The following is a 15,932-nucleotide window of genomic DNA, read 5'->3' on the forward strand; positions in this document are numbered from 1 at the left end:
ATAGGATGATTCAGTTGCCTGATAACAGCTGGGAAGAAACTGTCCCTGAATCTGGAGGTAAGTGTTTTCAAACATCTGTACCTCGTACCTGGAATGAGAGGGGAGAATTGGGAAAATGTGACTGTGAATCGTTGACAATCTCTGCACTGTGTTTAGCTGTGATTTCCAAATGCTGCATTGAGCATGTACAGGAAGGAACTGCAGACTCTGGTTTAAACCACAGATAGACACGAAATGCTGGAGTAACAGTGGGACACGCAGCATCTCTGGAGAGAAGGAATGGGTGACGTTTTGGGAACATGTTCCCGATGTTGGGGGAGTCCAGAACCAAGGGCCACAGTTTAAGAACAAGGGGTAAGCCATTTAGAACTGAGATGAGGAAATACATTTTCACACAGAGAGTTGTGAATCTGTGGAATTTTCTGCATCAGAGGGCGGTGGAGGCCGGTTCTCTGGATACTTTCAAGAGACAGTTACATAGAGCTCTTAAAAATAGCGGAGTCAAGGGATATGGGGAGAAGGCAGGAACGGGGTACTGTTTGTGGACGATCAGCCATGATCACATTTAATGGTTGTGCTGGCTCGAAGGGCCAAATGGCCTCCTCCTGCACCTATTGTCCAATCAAGGTAATCCAACTTTTTTGTTAAGCACTTTAAGATGACCAAAGTGCTGTACAGCCATGACAACATAACACATTTAATGGTTGTGCTGGCTAATCAAAAGAAGGGCCAAATGGCCTCCTCCTAAGAAATTAAATCAAGTAAATAAAGTCGACATCTTACTGGCTATTGTTTATTGGGTGCATAGAGGGGCGTGTCAGAGCAGGCAAGGTTTCACCAGCAGTTGGTCATGCCCGCTGTGATTTCTTCCCACAGAGGCCCTCTCATTGGCAGTCGTCATCGGTGTGGCCGTCGGCGCTGGAGTGGCTTTCGTCGTGGTCTTTGCGACCATCATGGTCATCTGCTGTTCACGTTCACAGAGAAGTAAGTGTCCGAGTCAAACTGGAGCTCACATGTCACAGAGGTAACCTACATTGGGCTGCTCAGGAAGGAACTGCAGATGCTGGTTTAAATCGAAGACAGACACAAAATGCTGGAGTAACTCAGCGGGACAGGCAGCATCTCCGAAGAGAAGGAATGGGCGACGTTTCGGGTCAAGACCCTTCTGCAGACAGAAGGGTCTCGACCACAGAAACGTCACCCATTCCTTCTACATAGGGTTGACGGATTCCGTGTGTCGGCGAAGCCATGACCACCAGAATCGAGGGTACAGAAGCATGAGGGCATCTTCTTAATGATGGCAAATCAGGAAACCTGGCATAAGCTGTTTAAAGCAGGGGGGGGGAGGGTTCTGGGCGTGTGGGGGGGATGTTCTTCAGAATGGTCTCGACCCGAAACGTCACCTATTCCTTTTCTCCAGAGATGCTGTCATAGGTATTGGGGAGAAGGCAGGAGAATGGGGTTGAGAGGAAAAGATGGATCAGTCCATCTATGACATGAATGTGAACTCATGAGCTCTGGGTGCACCAGAGGTGTGCTCACCTTGGCAAGTTGTGGCCCAGAGACAGGTGGGGTGCAGACGTTTACATTGCAGGGACAAACTGGTGAACTTGGCATGGATGCAGATTGAGACATTATAGAATGTTAAAAGGTTTGTGAATTATATATGCAACCAAGGGCGGCATGGTTGCTCAGTGGTAGAGTTGCTGCCTCACAGCGCCAGAGACCCGGGTTCGATACTGATTACGGACGCTCTCTGTACGGAGATTGTATGTTCTCCCCCTGACCCGCGTGGGTTTTTTCCCCAAGATCTTCGGTTTCCTCCCTCACCCCAAAGATGTACAGGTTTGGTTAATTGGCTTGGTATGAATGAAAAATTGTTCCTAGTGTGTGTAGGGCAGTGTTAATGTGCGGGGATCGCTGGTCGGTGCGGACTCGGTGGACCACTGCGCTGTATCACTAAGCTAAACTAAACTAAACTAAGCAAAACCAAACCAAACTATTTTCTCCTAGCTATGTGAGAGGTTGGTACAACCAAGAACAAGCTGTCCTAATCTTAAATTCATTGTGGGGAATCTCAGCACAGAAATCAGGAAACGTATGATCTCACTTCTAGAATGTTCTCCACCTGAAGACGAGCGGTTCAGGGGGTCACGTGATGTCGGGGGTGTGGGGGAGACGGAGTGGAGCTTCCGGTTAAAAGAGACAAAGTGCACTCATTGGTTCCAGTTCCCATCATTTCACCCATGGCTTCAAAAATAACTTTATTAGCTGCGCACATAGCAGTGGTGTCTAATAACAGGGGGCTTACTGTAGCTTTAAGGTAAGGGGGTAAGAGACTTGGAGAGGAGGGTGCAGAGTGTCACAGTCGCTCTCTGCCACCATCTTATTCCCCAGCAACAATCAAAGCCCTGGAGGATCTCAGCAGCTTGGGCAGCATTTGTGGAAGAAATGGACAGATCATCTTTTGAGTTGGGACCCTTCTCCCCCCCTCAACCCCACCTGCTTCCACCTTTCCCATGCCCACCCCTACATCTGCACGTTAATATTCTAGGATGTTTTATTCCAGCTCACAAAACACACACTTGGTGGATAAGGAGAATGCCGCCCAGTATCTCCATCGACAACTGGCAAGTGAAGAACTTGTTTCCTTCCTTCACCAAGACTAGCTGTCTGAGTGAGATTAAGCCATTGAGACCACGTCATTTTCCCTTCGGCTGCAGCAGAAAGCAGAGCTCAGGTAACGGCTAAACGTCACCCAGCCTTCCCCAAGCACCATGTGATTGCAGAATGGCTTGCCTCTCATCACATGTTGGTGGGACGTATTGCTCCCAAGCCCACCCCCTGACTCCTCCCACCCCACCCTCCCCCCTCACCCCCTCCCCAACACCTGGTCCCTGGTTCCAGCCCACCCCAGATCCCAGCCTTTATCAAGAACCTTCAGTAGAAGTGTTGCTTAAGATGAATTGGTCATGAATTGGGATGTTTACAGTCGTCATAACCCACCGTCACTGTGGTGAACCTTCCTCTGATCCTCCCTCACTCCCCTCTCTCATTGCCCCTGTAGTGTGGGTAGACAATCCTATATGTTCCACCCCACTCCCAACCAAGGTCCATGTGACCTCTTTATTTTCAGGAGCTTGAACCTGTGTGACTCCTTGGTCCTCACAGAGTTCCATCATCTCTTGTGTGGTTTCCCATCATTGCCGTACACTCTGGCTTCAATGAGGCCCCTCTGTTGGAAGGAGTGCCCCTTGCTTTCAAATCATTTGGACAATGGAGGGTCTGTTCACCTCCAGAGATGAATGCTTCTGCGCATTACATGCTGTGCTCGACCTCCTGCTGCAGCAGATTGTGGTGCTACTCCTGGCTGGTGTGTTGGTATCTTATAGCTGTTCAGAATCCCATGCCAATGTGTTTAAGTTAAACAGGAAGAGAGGGTGGAAAGAACACATGGCATGTCTTTGACAGGATGGAGACCGGGATTATCGCTTGACATCTCACTCTTTGTGCAGCCGAGTTAATAGATGATCGTGTGGATAAAAGGCCACAGTGGGATAGTGAGAGATGGGAAGCAGTGGTGTCTGAAGCAAAAGAGAATGCTGGAAATACTCAGCAAATCAACAAGCCACTTCAGAGAAGCAAAGCTGCATTAATTAAGTTGCATTAGGGTGGTGCGGTGGTGTAGCGGAAGAGCTGCTGCCTCACAGTGCCAGAGACCCCGGTTCGATCCTGACTACAGATGTTGCTTGTGCGGAGTTTGTACGTTTTCCCTGTGACCGTGTGGGTTTCCTCCGGGTGCTCCGGTTTCCTCCCACATTCCAAAGACATGCAGGTTTATAGTTTAATTGGCTTCTATAAATTACTTCTGTAAATTGCCCCTAGTGTGTGGGATAGAATGGGTGTACGGGTGATCCCTGGTCGGTGTGGACCCGGTGGGCTGCAGGGCCTGTTTCCACACTGTGCCTCTGAACTAAACTTATTGTTTTACTTCGGAGTCACGTGAGTGACTACGTGAAGAACCCGTCCAGTACGCATGCGCGGCATTACGTTTCAGCAGGCAACAGCGGCAGGCGGGAGTCAGGGCTCCCGCTACAACCTGAAAGACGAAGCTTTAGGTAAGTACTTACCTTCATTCTAACAGCCCCTCGCGTCTGTTTGTTCCCCGTAGGACTGCGGTCCACGGACAGGGAGCTGTGCCGGTGCCACTCCACACGCAAGCGCTCCGGGGAAGGAGTGTTCCGTTCGCGGAAGGGGGGAAAGACACCACCGGGACCGCACACGCTGCGGTCCACGGACAGGGAGCTGTGCCGGTGCCGGTGCCACTCCACACAGGGGCGGCAACGGTGAGAGAGAGACCTGTCCCCGCTCGAGCCCATTCTCGCGGGGGCAGCAACGAGGGAGACCTGTCCCCGCACGACTCACCTTCATCCAGGGGGCAACAACGGTGCAGTCCTGCCCCCGCTCGACTCCACGGAAGACCGTTCCATCGCGGGGGCAGCATCACCGCGGCAGGACCGCTAACCAGCGCTCCGCTCCCGACACTGCGCCAAGCCCATCCCGTCAGCAGCGGGCTGGGAAGAACGCCACAGAGGCGTCGGGGCGGTGGTTCCGACTCGAAGGACGGGACGTTTTTTCCACCCCCAGGTAGAAAGACAGCCGCCTGCACCTGCCCGCTCGACCACGGAGGAGCGTCTTCATTGCGGGGACAGCAACAGGCGGTAGGACCGCTTACCGGGCGGTCCGCTACCCCGAAACCGCGACCGAGGCCCAGCCCCGCTAGCGCCTGAGCAGCGGGTTGGATGTATATGCAAGAACCGGCCGGTGGTTCCGACATCGGACGGGGACGTCTCTCCACCCAACAGGGGGAGAGACAGCTGCCTGAGCTGCAGGAGCGGCTCTTGGGCATTGGAATAACAGAGGAGAGTTGCAGTTGTGTTTTGCAGCCTTTCAGAAAACATGTCACAGCGCAGAAAACTCTCAAAGAGAAACTGCCCCGCTCCAACTCTACCAGCGGGGCAGCAACCGGCGGCAGCGTCGCTCGCAGAGCGGTTTCGCTATCCCCCAGACCGAGCCAAGCCCAGTCTCGCCAGAGCCTGCACGGCGGACTGGGAAAGCGGCCAGGAAGACCAATCGGCCGGTCATCTCCGATTCGTCGGAGGGGGAACATGTCTCCACCAAAGCGGAGGAAAGACAGCCGCCTGAGCTGCATTCAGCAGCTCCTGGAGGAGATGGTCCACCGGGAACAGCAGCGCTCCCGGGGACAAAGGACAGGTACCTCCTCCACAGTGTCTTGTGATCTGCCCTTTGCTCCCTCATACCAGGAGGCTAGCATTGGTAAGTTCTCGTTTAATCTTACTATTATAGCTGATAGACATGAAATGCTGCAGTGACTCAACGGATCTCTGGGGAAGTGATATCTGGAGATCCTCTACAGGAAAGGAATAAGTGACATTTCGGGTCAGAACCCTTCTTCAGACTGAGAGTCAGGGGAGAGGGAAACAAAATATATAGATGGTGATGTAGAGAGATATTGAACAAATGAATGAATGATATGCACATGAGTAACAATAATAAAGGGAACAGAAAATGTTATGGGTGGTGGACCTTACATCAGCACTGTAACAAACTAGAAAGGCTGGTTATCTGAAATTGGTAAATTCAGTGTTCGGTCCCAGGGGCTACAACATGTCAGGATGGATGAAGATCTGCAGTGTGGTGAGCTGAGGGAGGTCTCCCTGCTCTATGCCACACAGAGAGAGTCATCACCAGGGTCCTAAATCCCTGATTGGAGCCTCATCCTGCCCCCCGCTTCTCTGCTGCATCTTCATCTAATGACTGTGACCCTCCCAGGAAAAGCCACAATCACAACTATGCATTGGGCCAATTCAATCATAAAACAGCTATCATTGGGGTGGCACGGTGCCACAGCGGTAGAGTTACTGCCTTACAAGTCAAGTCAAATATCCTTTATTGTCATTCAGAACTTTCAGTCTGAACGCAATTTCTGGCCTTGCAGTCATAACATAGAATAAAATAACAAAAAACACACAATAAACACAGATTTAAAATCCACCACAGCGAGACCACCAGTCCTCCTCACTGTGATGGAAGGCAAAAGTCTTAAAGTCCTTGTCTCTTCCCTCCTTGTTCTCCCTCTGCGCTGAGGCGATCAGGCTTCCGATATTGTGATGGTAAATAAGTCCGAGCTCCGTGAACGCGCCGGTTCAAATTCCGCGGCCCGGGACGGTCGAAGCTGCCAAGGCAGCCGCCCTTCAGTCCAGCGGACGAAGCTGTTGTTGCTGGAGCTCCGGACAATTTTTGACCTGCGAGCTCCCGACGATGTCGGCCACTGGGCCCGCGGCCGAGCCTCCAAGGCTCCGAAGTCGAGTCGCCGCCATCGCAGCCCCGAAGTCGACAAAAACAACAAAAAAAAGAAAAAAGAAAAAAACCAGACGGACTGCAGGCGAGCCGCAGCTGCCAGGGCAGCACCACCACCACAGCATCAAAGACCCGGGTTTGATCCTGACTACAGGTGCTGTCTGTGTGCAATTTCTACGTTCTCCCCATGACTGCGTGAGTTTTCTCCAGTTCACGTGGAATCATCCTCTCACATTCCAAAGACATGCAAGTTTGTAGTTTCTGTAAAATACCTCTGTAAATTGCCCCTAGTGTGTAGGATAGAATGAGTGATCGCAGGTCGGCATGAACTCAGTGGGCTGAAGGATCTCTAAACTAAACTAAACTCTGGGCCCCACTGTAACTGAGTCAAACTGTATCCAAAAAAAAAGCTCCAATTAATAGTAAACCATCCACTCATTGCAATTGTGGTTGCATGAAACTTTAGCAATTCTGTGCAGCCAAATTAAATCACCTTTGTTACAGGCTCCAGTGACTTAGAAGCAGACACTAAATCTGGAGTCCAACTTCAAGGTCAGATGTTATCTCCAATTCCCGATTGGAGACATTAAAAACTTTGGGTAAAAGAAAATGGTCCAAAGAAAATGGTCAATGCCTGCAGTTGAAACTTTAATCTTTGATCAGCACACAGTTATCGGTCTATTAATGAAAAACACACCCCTTCATAGACCTTGGAAACATTGATGCATGTGACAGGTTTCGGAGCTCAGTATTTTTAAAGTGCAGAGAATGTTAGAGAGTCATAGAGTCGTAAGGCATGGACAGAGGGCCCAACGTGTCCACTCCAACCAAGGTGTCCCATCTAAACTCGTTCCAAGCACAGTACTCCAAGTGTGGCCTCACCAGCATCTTGTACGACTGTAATTTAACATCCCATTTCCTGTGCTCATATGAAGAAAGTCCCCGATCTGAAACATTGTCTGTCCATTCCCTCTGCAGATGTTGCCTGTCCTGTTGAGTTCCTCCAGCACGTTGTGTTTTACCCAAGATTCCAGTGTTTGCGGTTTCTGGTGAATCTATCCCAACTCCTGAAATCAATGCCCTGATTGATGAAGAGTTCAGGAACACTGGGCGGAATGATTAGCGGAGCTGCAGGTGCTGGCACCTTGAGCAAAACACAAAGTACTGGAGTAACTCAGATGGTCAGGCAGCATCTATGGGGGGGAATGGACAATCGACGTTTCGGGTCAGGACCCTTCTTCAGATTCACAGGGTTGCAAAGCGTGGTGATACGGAGGCTCATTCCAATGTGGCCATTCAAAAACAAGGCAGTCTCGGTCAATGTTAAAACCGATACGGTGCCGTGCAGAGGTATCAGGGAAATGATAACTGAAGAACTACCTCCTCGTTTAGTTGAGAGATATAGTGTGGAAACGCCCTTCGGCCCACCGAGTCCATGTCGACCACCAATCACCCGCACATCAGGTCTTGGAAGGGAGGATGCTCCTTAAACTGCAGAGCATCTTGGACAATATAGTTTACCCCCTCCAGGACACACTGGTCAATCAGACTGGTTCCACCAAGATGCAGCACAGAATGCCACAGGAGATCCTCTTTCCCTCTGGCTATCAAACTGTACAACTCTTCCCCCTTCTGTCGTGGGGTAGACTGACTCCCTCTTCCCCTCCTCAATCTTTGCACATCCCCAATCCTGGAGTTTCCACTTGTCACTTTAATTTTATGTTTTATGTATCTTGTTGTGTTTTATGACTCTAGGCAGACCAATCCCCCTTCTGGAATTAATAAAGTCTTATTGTTTTGTATCATACAGTATCACAATTCATTGCCACTGAAGGCTATGGAGACCAAGTCAATGGATATTTTTAAGGCAGAGATTGTACCGTTATCAGGGGAGAAGGCAGGAGCATGGGGTGAGATGGGAGAGATAGGTCAGTCATGATCGAATGGCGGATTAGACTTGATGGGCTGAATGGCCTTGTTCTGCTCCTATCACTTACGAACATAATAGGGACAATTTAAATAATCCAATTAACCAATAGACCTGCATGTCTTTGGAATGTTGGAAGAAACCGGAGAACCTGGAGAAAACCCACACGGTCTCAGGGAAAATGTACAAACTCCGCACAGACAGCACCCGTAGTAAGGATCGAACCAGGGCCTCTGACGCTGGAGAGCAGTGTTAGGTATGTGATAATTAGCATATGTAATTAGTGTCTTGTGATATCTTGTGCAAGTACGCATGTGCACGGGGAGTCTCAAGGTGGCGTCCTGCAGTAAAGAAGCTTGTAAGATTACTCCTGTGTCTGAGCCTTATTCAAGTCTGTTCTAAGCATCTAAATACACAACAATTGGCGACGAGGATGAAAGAACAAAGATACGAACAAGGCCAGCAAGAAGAATCGAAAACAAGTTTAAAAATAGTAGTATTTGGAAACAAGTGGAACAGCACCAAGCCAAATGGTTTTGAATTGGCGCCAAAAAGAAAAAAAGGTAGGAACGGGAAGCAAAAGCTCAGGGAAGAGCTAGGAAAACAAGCAGGGGCAGTAAGGGTCACCGAGCACGGTGTCAGCTTACCTGGAATGTATCCAGGGCTGTGCAGCCCACAGCCAAGCCCAAGCAGCAGCCACAGATGTCGGGTGGGGGCCTAGTACCGTGAAGGCCACGGACAGGTCTGGAAAAGCCACCGACTAAAGAAGACTGTGTAGCCCATGGCCAGCCTCAGACGTCAGGTGAGGGCCTAGTACCGTGAAGGCCATGAACTGGTCCCGAGAGCCACCGATGAAAGAGGACCATGTAGCCCACGGCCAGCTCCAGTAGCAGCCACCAACGTTGGGTGAGGGCCTTGTACCGTGTAGGCCACGGACAGGTTCAGAGAGCCACCGACAGAGGCTGAGTCTTCAACCCAACTGGGAACAGACAGCCCGGTGGGGGGAGAAAGTAAAGAAAGCCCGGTCGAGAGCAGAGTCAGCCCGACCGTGAGCAGAAAAGCGGACAGGCCCGCGAGAGAAGCGGAGAGAAGCCGAGAAGCCCTGTCGCAAGGAACGGCCAAGAGCGGGGAAAGCCTGGACGTGAAAGGAAGTCTGGCCCCGAGCGAAGAGTGGGTCCGCGCAAGAGAAGGAGGACATAGCACTGAAGCACTTCAGCCCGGTTGGGAGCAGAGTCAGCCCTGTTGAGGGAGTGAAGCAGAGAAAGCCCGGTCATGGGAGACGGCCGAGAGTGGAGAAATCTGAGAAAGCTGAGAGGCACAGTCCCGACGCTTGGAGCAGCGGGGACCAGCAGCAGAAACGAGCAGTGACTTACCTTCACTTTCCGCAGGGTGACCACGGGAGCCAGCGACGAGTCGTACAGCGGGTCCAGTAGCAGCCAGAAGGGCTGTGGAGACAGCGGGCAGGCAAGTCGGCGGAGCAGTGGTGGAGAGGAAGGACAGCAGGCAAGCAAGCCAGCAGTAGCATCGGAGGTCCGTAGTGGCCAGCGGTGTTTAAAAGTAACAGTGAAGCCCGGGGGGGGAGCCAGCTAAAGCAGCACTGGATGTCGAGGATTCACCAGATTCCACAGGCTGCAAGCTGGAGCAGTGAAATCCTTCACAATAAAATCTCTCTGTGAATGTAATGCATTGTTACAGTAGAAGCAGGACTGTTAGATGTGTAATGCATTGGACTGTTATGAATAGGAAATGTGTGCATAGGAAGAATATGTTTAAAATGTTCTAGTTGCTATTGACAGCAAATGTGGGTTAATAGTAAGATTAAACGAAAACTTACCAGTTTGAAGTTTGATCTTTATTTTATGAGGAGTAACGTTGAGGGATTATGTGAAGACCCCGCCAGTACGCATGCGTGTCAATCTTCAAAGAAGCGGTGTGAAATCACAGGCAACAGTTATTGAACTGAACATAGTAAGATAAGAGAACCATAATACCAGTTGACCTTTATGATAGAGGGCTGGGAGCGGAGGGCACGTAATCCCTCAACGTTACTCCTCATAAAATAAAGATCAAACTTCAAACTGGTAAGTTCTCGTTTAATCTTACTATTTTACTTCGGAGTCACGTGAGTGACTACATGAAGATTTTAAAGCTCTGTGATTTCATGCCATGGAAAACAAGTCCAGGCGTCATACACTGCATCAGTAGGCCAATGATGAGTGAATATTAATATTGCATTCAAACATGACATTGATATAGACATGTTGATGCTATTAATGAACAATAGTGCAATAGTAACCTCCCTCAACCAGGAGGAGACATACCTAACATAGAGTTGGCAAATACCCCCAATCTGGCAATGAGTTTGATCTGAATATTTGGACAGATCAATAGTTTGACCATCCTGCAGTCGCTAGGAATGGTCCATAACCCTGCTGCTGAGGTATAGCGGTCCTGGTGGAGTGAGACTCAAAATGTCAATGTTCACTCCAGTATATGCCAGACCCATTTAATCCTCTGGAGAAGGTTTGTAGTGATTCCTTCAAACGAGGTTTATGTAACTAACAATATAGCTAGTCAGAGTCTATAAGACTCTTAAGGACCTTGACATACTGGTGTAGATGCATGATCACACACAACCCAAGGTCCATGGGATATGCAACATCTAGTTTGGTCTTATGTCCCTGTCTACTCTGCTTGACTAATCATGAACAAAACATGTTTATTATAGCCCACATATATGATCATCCTATCCAGTGCAGCAATGACTGGACCCGTAGCACTGTACTCAACACCATGGCATAACCACTAGTAAGTGAGTTTGACCAAGGACAGGGATGTTGCTGGTGCCCATCGGCGAAGTGACGTAGCACAATGTTAACAACCCATATCTCTGCATCCCTAGACCTGGGAGGTTTTATGTTGATGATACCCTTCATAATCTAGATGTCAGAGGGTGAGACCGGACAGAGTGGTTTATGTTCACCGCAGCCAAATGATGAGGAGGTACTTCAGGCACAATAAATGGAATATTAACAATGTTAGAATCCCATAAGACTGAATTTCAAGATGTCAGTCATCCGTGCCGAATTAAATGTAAAGAAGCATAAACAATACTTCCCATCTCCTATGAGGAATGCTGCTATTTGATGCTATCCCTGCAATTTGCAGTGAGCAATCCCAATGCTTTAGGTTTGACAACCTGAGCCGCAGGACCGGTCTCTCAGAGTCTGTAAGCCAATAAATTGACTATATCATGCAGAGGATGGTTTCAACATCACAACTGAACCAGCATCTTTGTGCCCAGAAATAACCATGTAAGGTTTTATGCTCATTCCCCACATTAGCGGGAACCATGGGTAAATCACCCAGGCAGGCACTATGAAAAGCCGGAAGCGTGAATTTTGCATGACCCGTCCTATGAGGCCAAATGGAGGAAGACATAAAAGACCATTCCTCCCTTGTGTAGTGAGAATGCACCCTTCGCCACTGATATGCCTCGTATTTTTGCAACTGGTGATTGAGCCTGGATGCAAGCATCTCGATCGTTAGTGTTCCATCGATTCACAATGTCATTAAATACCTTGTGATCGCACATTCATTCTGTGTTGTCATTGATTTGCATGATGATACACCAGTGCTGAATGCGGTTAGGTAAAACTATCACCGGATACTTTGATTTGATTGTACCTTAGCGATTAACATATTCCACCACCAAAGTGTATCACCTAGGACTTGTGCATGCAGATTATGCATATTCACACACCCTTTAATGCACAAAACGCACCTGGTGTCCATTGGCAGTTGATACCATGACTGACCAATTCATAATTTGTGCTAATCCCATCTGCCTCCGTAACTAGAGATGGTATTAGTAAATTCCCCATCTTTGAGCAATAGCATCAGTTTGTGAATGACTGATGATTTACGGATGAGAGGTTTAGTGGAGCAACGCTGAATACTGTTCGTCCACCATTGTGACTTTGATAGTTTCAGCTGCAAATAGCAGATGTCTAATCTTTTGTCTCAGAGCCGAATCCCAGACAAATAAATGGATTGATTGTATTCCAATAATCAATTTTCACAGGTTTCAGTTGGTATCAGTTTGATTTAAATTTAACTGGACGGGTTAGAACCCCAATTTATCAAATATAGCTATGTGGCCGATAGGCTAATTTAGTAAAATTCAGTATGTTCAATATCATCCAGATTGGCCATAACACTTATTTGTTAGCTCTGTGCAGTCAAAGCACTGATTGTAGTGATTTGGTAAATAATCTGGAAACTGAAGTTAGCCCATTTTACAACGCTACTGAGTGTCTCATTGCATCCAGTTAAATTTCAATTATCTCTGAACCCTGTGAGCGGAAATGATCACATGGAGGTTATTCAGAAATGTCTATACTGCACTTGCGGTTTGAGGCTGTTGACAATGATCAGTCCACATCCCATATTGTGAGCCTGCCTTGAAAGGCAACTCCAACCATACCTGTTGTGCAGTATAAACTAATCTTATGTTATCCCAAACCAGGGTAAATATTCAAACCAGTGTAAATATTACCAACTTGTATCCGTGACAGGACACATCATGATATGGCTCCCTACCTTCCCACTGCTGGATGGGGAACTTCCAGGAGTTGCCTCTATCAGCTTCATCCATACACATCCGAATGGGAGGACTTATGCAACCTGACCCAGGAGCTGCCTCAACCATGGGTGCATGATTTTGCACTTCTGCTCCTGGGAGGTAGAGGAGCTCGAGTACGGGGTTGGTGCATCTTCCAGGAAGACCGTTCTGGGCTGTGGCCTAAAAAGACCTTTGTCCTGGTTGTAAGGCCTTCAAGCTTTCACCAGCTTCAGTGTATCGTGGTTTGCTGGTGGGTGCGTAGGGGTGCTGCTGCTGGAGATGTGAGGTCTTGCGTGATGATGTGGCCTTCATGAGCCCAACGGCCCTTGTCGAGCTTCTTGACTTGTTTCATCAGGTTGCCCAAATGGCAGTATCACCCTGATAGCTGTTCACTGCAGGGACACTGAGCGAAATACAGTTCCCTGGTGTTGGGTATTTGGTAGTTGTTATTCTCAGCCTTCTCCTACTGCTGGTTGTGTTATTCCTGCACCCTGAGCACACTTGTGGTATCTTCAGTCTTCAGAGTCAGCCCAGAAGTGACTCCTAACGCTTCCCTCTGTCGAGGGAGATGCATTATGCAGCCCTCGATAAGGTGCTGCCATAGGCATCCTAGGACCCCATGGTGACTAGAACTCCATATACCGGAGCATATCACATTGGAGTATCAGCTCCATCAACCGCTCCATGCGGGATATGCGATCATAGTCACTCCCGCCGGCGGTGAGTCTTCACAGCCCGACTCGTCCGAGTCTTCGGGCCTGTCCGACTTCTGCTTGGCCTTCCCGGCAGTCTGTGGCGTCGAATCCGACTGTGCAGGTGCCAGGTCGGAGACTGATCAATAGCGATCCAGGTGCAGCCTGCCGCTGCTGACTGCCCGCAATTCCGCGGTCCTCCTCAGTCAGTCTGGATGCGGTCCATTCCTGTAACATTCTCATAAAATAGCACAAAACAACCTTTGAGTTAGGATTTTACCTGCATGTCCTGTTTTAAACCTTCTGCTGCTGGGGCAACGCTCCGCCCGAGCCTGGTCTCCTGGTCGTAGTTGTTGCAGCTGGGGTTCCCTCTGTGGTCCTTGTAGAAAGGTTTCCATGTCGGGTATTTCTCCCCCGAACTTTACCTCCGTGGTCCCTATAGCAGGGCTTCTCCGCGATGTTCTCCAGTCGGGGCTTTCCCCCCCCTGAGCTGGGTATCTCCGCAGTAACTACAGCCGGGATATCCCCGCGGTCCCTATAAAAGGGATAGCCGCAATTTGCAATGTTGGGGGGGGGGGTATCTGCTCTGGGTGCCACCAGCACCAATGTGAAGCCGCTGGTTTTCTGCCAGCAGCTCGGAAGGCGCATTCAACGTCGCCCACTCCCCGAGTTCTGCGGTCTCCGGAGTGGTTCTCCAGTTGCCCCCGGCACCAATATGAAGCCATTGGTTCCACCCCCAGTGGCTCAGTAGGCAAATCCACCGCCGCCCGCTCCCCGCGTACCGCGGTCTCCCGAGCGACTTGGTCTGTGGGCAGGCATCCCCGTGACCAGGGTTCCCTGGAAGTTCGTGACTGGGGTTCCCCCTAGTCCCGACTTTGCCCCAGACTTTTAGCAGAACCTCTAAGTGGAGGTTCCTGCAAGAAGATGAAAAACCTGAAAAAGCTTTTTAAAAACTTACCCCAGGTCTGTTGCTGGCAGGAGAATCACGTCCATCCTGCCAGTCGTCACGCAATGCGATAGACGAAATAACACACATGCGTACTGGCAGGGTCTTCACGTAGTCACTCACGTGACTCCGAAGTAAAATAGTATAAATCTATTATTATAAGATTAAGTAATAGACAGTGAGCTGGATAATATCTTAGAATGTAAAAGGATTAAAGTCCAGGGCAGAAGTCACTGTCTTGGCTGTACAGGAGATATGTGTTTTATTATCTTGAAGTAATCAGTGGTTTGTCTGTACAGGAGCACCTGAATATTGCACCTTATTAGCAACAGGTAGCATGGCTTTTCAAACGATTGGAAAGTTAGAATCTGGGTGCAATTTTGAGAAATGGACTGAAGTCTTGGAGGCTTCGTTCATTTCCAATGATATCACTACAGAGGAGAAGAAGAGAGCATGGTTCATATTAGGATTAGGAAGAGAGGGTTATCACACCTTATGTACGTTACTGCTGCCAGCAAAGCCCACAGAGAAAACGTACGAGGAGTGTAAGGAGGTATTAATGGGTAATTTCTCGGCAAAACCTCCAAGGGCATCCAGAGGAAAGGAGCCTGAACTAAAGAGGGCAGGGAGTCCCTCAAAGGACAAAGGTCAAGTGCAAAAGGACAAAAGTCAAATCCAAAAGGACAAAGGTCAAGTGCAAAAGGACCAAGGTCAAGTGCAAAGGGACCAAGGTCAAGTGTAAAGGGATACAAGTCAAGTGCCAAGTGACAAAGGTCAAGTGCAGAGGGAAAAGGCCAAAGGGAAAAGGCAAAGGAAAAGAAGAGAAAGGAAAAGGGAAATTGCCATCCAAAGAGCAACCCTAGCTATTCAAGCTGCATTCAGGGGTATAGAAACATAGGTACAGAGAGAGATCCGTACCCGTATGAAGGTACGGAGAGAGATCCGGAACAAACAGAAGGCACAACGGTAATACAAGCAGCATTTAGAATGCATAGAGTATACCGTCAATACAAGGCAATGAGAAGGGCAGCTATAATAGTGCAAACCCATTATAGGGCACACCTTCAAATTGTAAGTGATCGCAAAACTTACATGAAGGTACGCAGCAGTGTTGTACAACTTCAGGCAGCTTACTGAGGAATGCTTGTTCAAAAGCAATTGCGGTGCATGCACAAATCTGCCAAGGTCATAGACTTATTATCAGATGCATAAACAGCGTCAGTATTTTAAGAAACTACGCTGGTCTGCCATTGCGGTACAGCAACGATACAGAGCTTGCCAGATAAGAAATGTCCAAGTGAGATAGTATAATAGTTTGAGAAAATCAGTGGTTTGTATTCAGGCCTTATTCCGCGGGATCAT

General features: G+C 48.9%; 1 protein-coding gene across 2 annotated transcripts in view; it reads left to right on the forward strand.

Annotated features, from left to right (window-relative positions):
- kirrel3a (kirre like nephrin family adhesion molecule 3a) overlaps nt 1-15,932 on the forward strand; it is a 764,091-nt gene that overhangs the window by 726,233 nt on the left and 21,926 nt on the right. For both annotated transcript variants that reach the window (XM_055660891.1, XM_055660892.1), the window contains one exon: nt 877-984. In XM_055660891.1, coding sequence (XP_055516866.1) covers nt 877-984 — 108 coding nt within the window. The remainder of the gene's footprint in view (nt 1-876; nt 985-15,932) is intronic.

Source organism: Leucoraja erinacea, chromosome 32 (genome assembly GCF_028641065.1).
Source record: "Leucoraja erinacea ecotype New England chromosome 32, Leri_hhj_1, whole genome shotgun sequence".
Lineage (NCBI taxonomy): Eukaryota > Metazoa > Chordata > Chondrichthyes > Rajiformes > Rajidae > Leucoraja > Leucoraja erinaceus.